This window comes from Eurypyga helias, unplaced genomic scaffold, assembly GCF_000690775.1.
Source record: "Eurypyga helias isolate BGI_N326 unplaced genomic scaffold, ASM69077v1 scaffold1932, whole genome shotgun sequence".
In the NCBI taxonomy this organism is placed as follows: domain Eukaryota; kingdom Metazoa; phylum Chordata; class Aves; order Eurypygiformes; family Eurypygidae; genus Eurypyga; species Eurypyga helias.
Window position 1 is genome coordinate 13,569 of NW_010236390.1, and position 3,042 is coordinate 16,610.

The 3,042-nt window shown below is 39.8% G+C and overlaps 1 protein-coding gene across 1 annotated transcript in view; it reads right to left on the reverse strand.

Annotated features, from left to right (window-relative positions):
• The window catches only part of LOC104506175 (phosphatidylinositol 3-kinase catalytic subunit type 3-like), a gene marked incomplete at both ends in the record, with an annotated part of 14,853 nt that extends 13,039 nt beyond the window's left edge, over positions 1–1,814 (reverse strand). The window contains 2 exons of the mRNA XM_010147043.1: positions 147–242; positions 1,728–1,814. Of these exons, the coding sequence (XP_010145345.1) occupies positions 147–242; positions 1,728–1,814 (183 nt within the window). The remainder of the gene's footprint in view (positions 1–146; positions 243–1,727) is intronic.
• Positions 1,815–3,042: the final 1,228 nt, after the last annotated feature.

Below are 3,042 nucleotides of genomic sequence, written 5' to 3' on the forward strand. Positions count from 1 at the left end.
CGATTTGTATGCAGATAAACAGTTGCCACTGACAGCTGTCTGCCGCTATCCTGCAGCGGAATATTTCACCTCAGCAGAAAAACCTATCCATTTTAGGTGCATGTGTTGCTTTTTAAAGACAACCATAAAGCCTGCAAGGCACATACCTTTTCGTAGTAAACTATTCCATATTCTTTATCATCACACTTTACGCAACGGAATTCAATCATCAGGTACATAAAGTTAGAACTTCGTTTTTCCCTCTGAAAAGAGAACGACCACAGACGTGTATCATTTATTAAAGTGCATCAAACTTCAGCATTCTCAGTGCAGCAATTACCCTACTTCCTTTGTGCTCTAACTTGAATAATTAGATTACCAGTTGTTGTAGCAATTATTCAGGTAATCCTTTCATAGCACTACTTGAGACCACACCACCTTCTTTCTGACAGTCTTACTTCCTTACAGTCCCACTTCATGATAAACATCCACATGTAACAGACTAAAGTCACACTGTGTTCATCAGTGGCTTGCAACTGTGGACAGAAGGTCTGTAAAAAGCAATGAAGAAAAACCAGCTGATAGTCTTGGCTTTTGTGTGTTTTGGTTTGGTTTTAAATCCTTAACACACAGTGATGCATGTCAGAGTCAAAAAAACAAAACAAACAAACAAAAACCCAAACAAAAAAAAAAACACACAGGACAAAAAAAAATTTGCTGTTTCAGATAAAACTACAAAAGAGACAAATTAAACGCAGACGACAAGATTACATTTGCAGCTCATTCACTTTCAGAGGAATATTTGCTCATGTATGCATTTTTGAACTGATTTACCCAGAAAGAGTGCTTAGAATTTTAAAATATACATGGTAAACAAGAAGGAAGTTATACATAACCCCTACCAGGAACATACATTTAATCAAAAAAGCATCCCCTTCAGTAACAAGCGACTCAAGTTTGTTTCATGCATTAATGATGGATTGATTTTCCAGCAAAGGCAAAGTGCTCCTGCATTTAGGGCACAGCTCCAGAAATCAGGAATTTTTAGTTTTCAGTACTTTTACAGAAAAGGAAGAAAAAAAAAGTGTAGATTGAGTTCTCAAAAAGAGATTCATAAGGGTATACCAACACTAAAATTTAAGTTAAAATAAGATTCCCCCATGTCTAACTGTAAGTAAGAAAAATCTCAGGACACAAAGCAGAAAACAAAGCAGTCCTGCTGTGAAAGATGAGTACAATCAGTTAACAGTTTTAGAGTGATTTTGCTCAGTGAGGGTTAACATCTCATTCAGGTACTTAACTACCAGATTTTTATTTTTTGTAATATTCTTTCAAACTTAGAAGTGTTTTTCCTCAGCACACAAAATCAAAACTGGTAAAGCTGAACAGGTGTACAACCAAGGTACAGCCTTTATGTCCAGAAAGTTTCCCATACCAGTGTACATCCCAGAATTAAGTCAGTCATACCTTGCAGCATTTATTCCAAGCTATTCCAAGTTATTAATGAATTACCTCTTCCACGAATGATTAAGTTCACTTGAAGCTGACAACCAATAAGATAGCCGTCTGTTCTCATTATTGCTAAAGTACAATTAAATTTGGAAACTTAATGACTTTTCTTTTTATCATATACACTGGTGGTTGAAGAAAAATAGGACGAGTGCTTTGAGCCAGTCTCATAAGCAAGCAAACGTTCCATATTAGCAAGATCCTCAAAAACATTACAAATGTCATGCATGATGGGCTACCTCATTGATCATTTCAATTTCTCTGAAGGTCAGTCTGTCCAGCCAGTCCACTTTCACCATATGACCTTGACGATGAGACTTGGTGAGCTGCATGAAAAGACACAATGATAATATTTAAGTTTCTCGGAGCAAGGAAAACAGTATCAAAATCGTGATTTTACAGAGACCCATGAAATCAGTGTAAAAACAATAAAGGAACTGGGAAATATGCTTGTAATTCCACACACATAGTGGATCCTTATAAAGAGCTAAGCCATCCTTTAAAAATTCAAATATTTAAAACATGAACATGGTAAAAACCAAAACCATGTTCCAAGCACATCATCACTGAATTAAAAAAAAAAAAATTAAAAATATCCAAATTGAATAATTCTGTCCTTGTTAGCCTTACCAAAAAAAGTTCTTAGAATTGGGTTTACATGTCAAGTACTCACAGCAAGTCTGAAAGCTTGTTCTCCCTTTCTTTTTAGTCATCTGAAAGGTAGCTCAAGTCTTACTCTTACATCTATATATTGCTGTAGTAACAGCATGAAGTGACAGCTTATGGCAGATTCAGCAGAAGAGCAGACAGACGTGATCAGGAACCATCTTTCTGGCTCCTAAGAAATCACAGGTGTCCCTCAAAAAAACCCCAGTAATTCTTGCAGTATATATGACAAAAGAAGGGATGCAAAGGGACTACAAGACATCAAGTTCCTCCATGTTTCAAAGAAATTATTATCTGTTTAGAAAATGGTGTATTGGTTTTGTGGCAAGGTTTCTTGGTGATTGGTTGGAAGTTTTTTTTGGGGGGAGGTGGTGGTGAGGGGTGTGCTACAGGGGTGGCTTCTGTGAAAAGCTGCTAAAATCCTCCCTATATCTGACAGAGCTAATGCCAGCCGGCTGCAAGACGGACCCATAGCTGGCCAAGGATGAGCCAATCGGAGTCATAATATCTCTGTGATAACATGTTTAAGAAGGAGGGAAAAAAAAAAAAAAAACAAAACAGAAGAGGAGATTTCACAGACAGCAAGCAAGAAGTGAGAAACAGCTCTGCAGACCCCCAGGTCAGTAGAGAAGGAGGAGGAGGAGGTGCTCCAGGCCCCGGAACAGAGATTCCCCAGCAGCCCATGCTGTGAGGGCAGGCTGTGCCCTGCAGCCATGGAGGGTCATGGCGGGGCAGAGCTTCTCCTGCAGCCACCGGAGCAGGATGCCCGAAGCAGGCTGTGAGCCCATGGGCAGCCCATCCTGGAGCAGGGTCGTGGCAGGGGCTGTGGCCCATGGAGAGAGGAGCCCAGGATTGAGCAGGGTTGCTGGCAGGGTGGGGGGCCCTGGC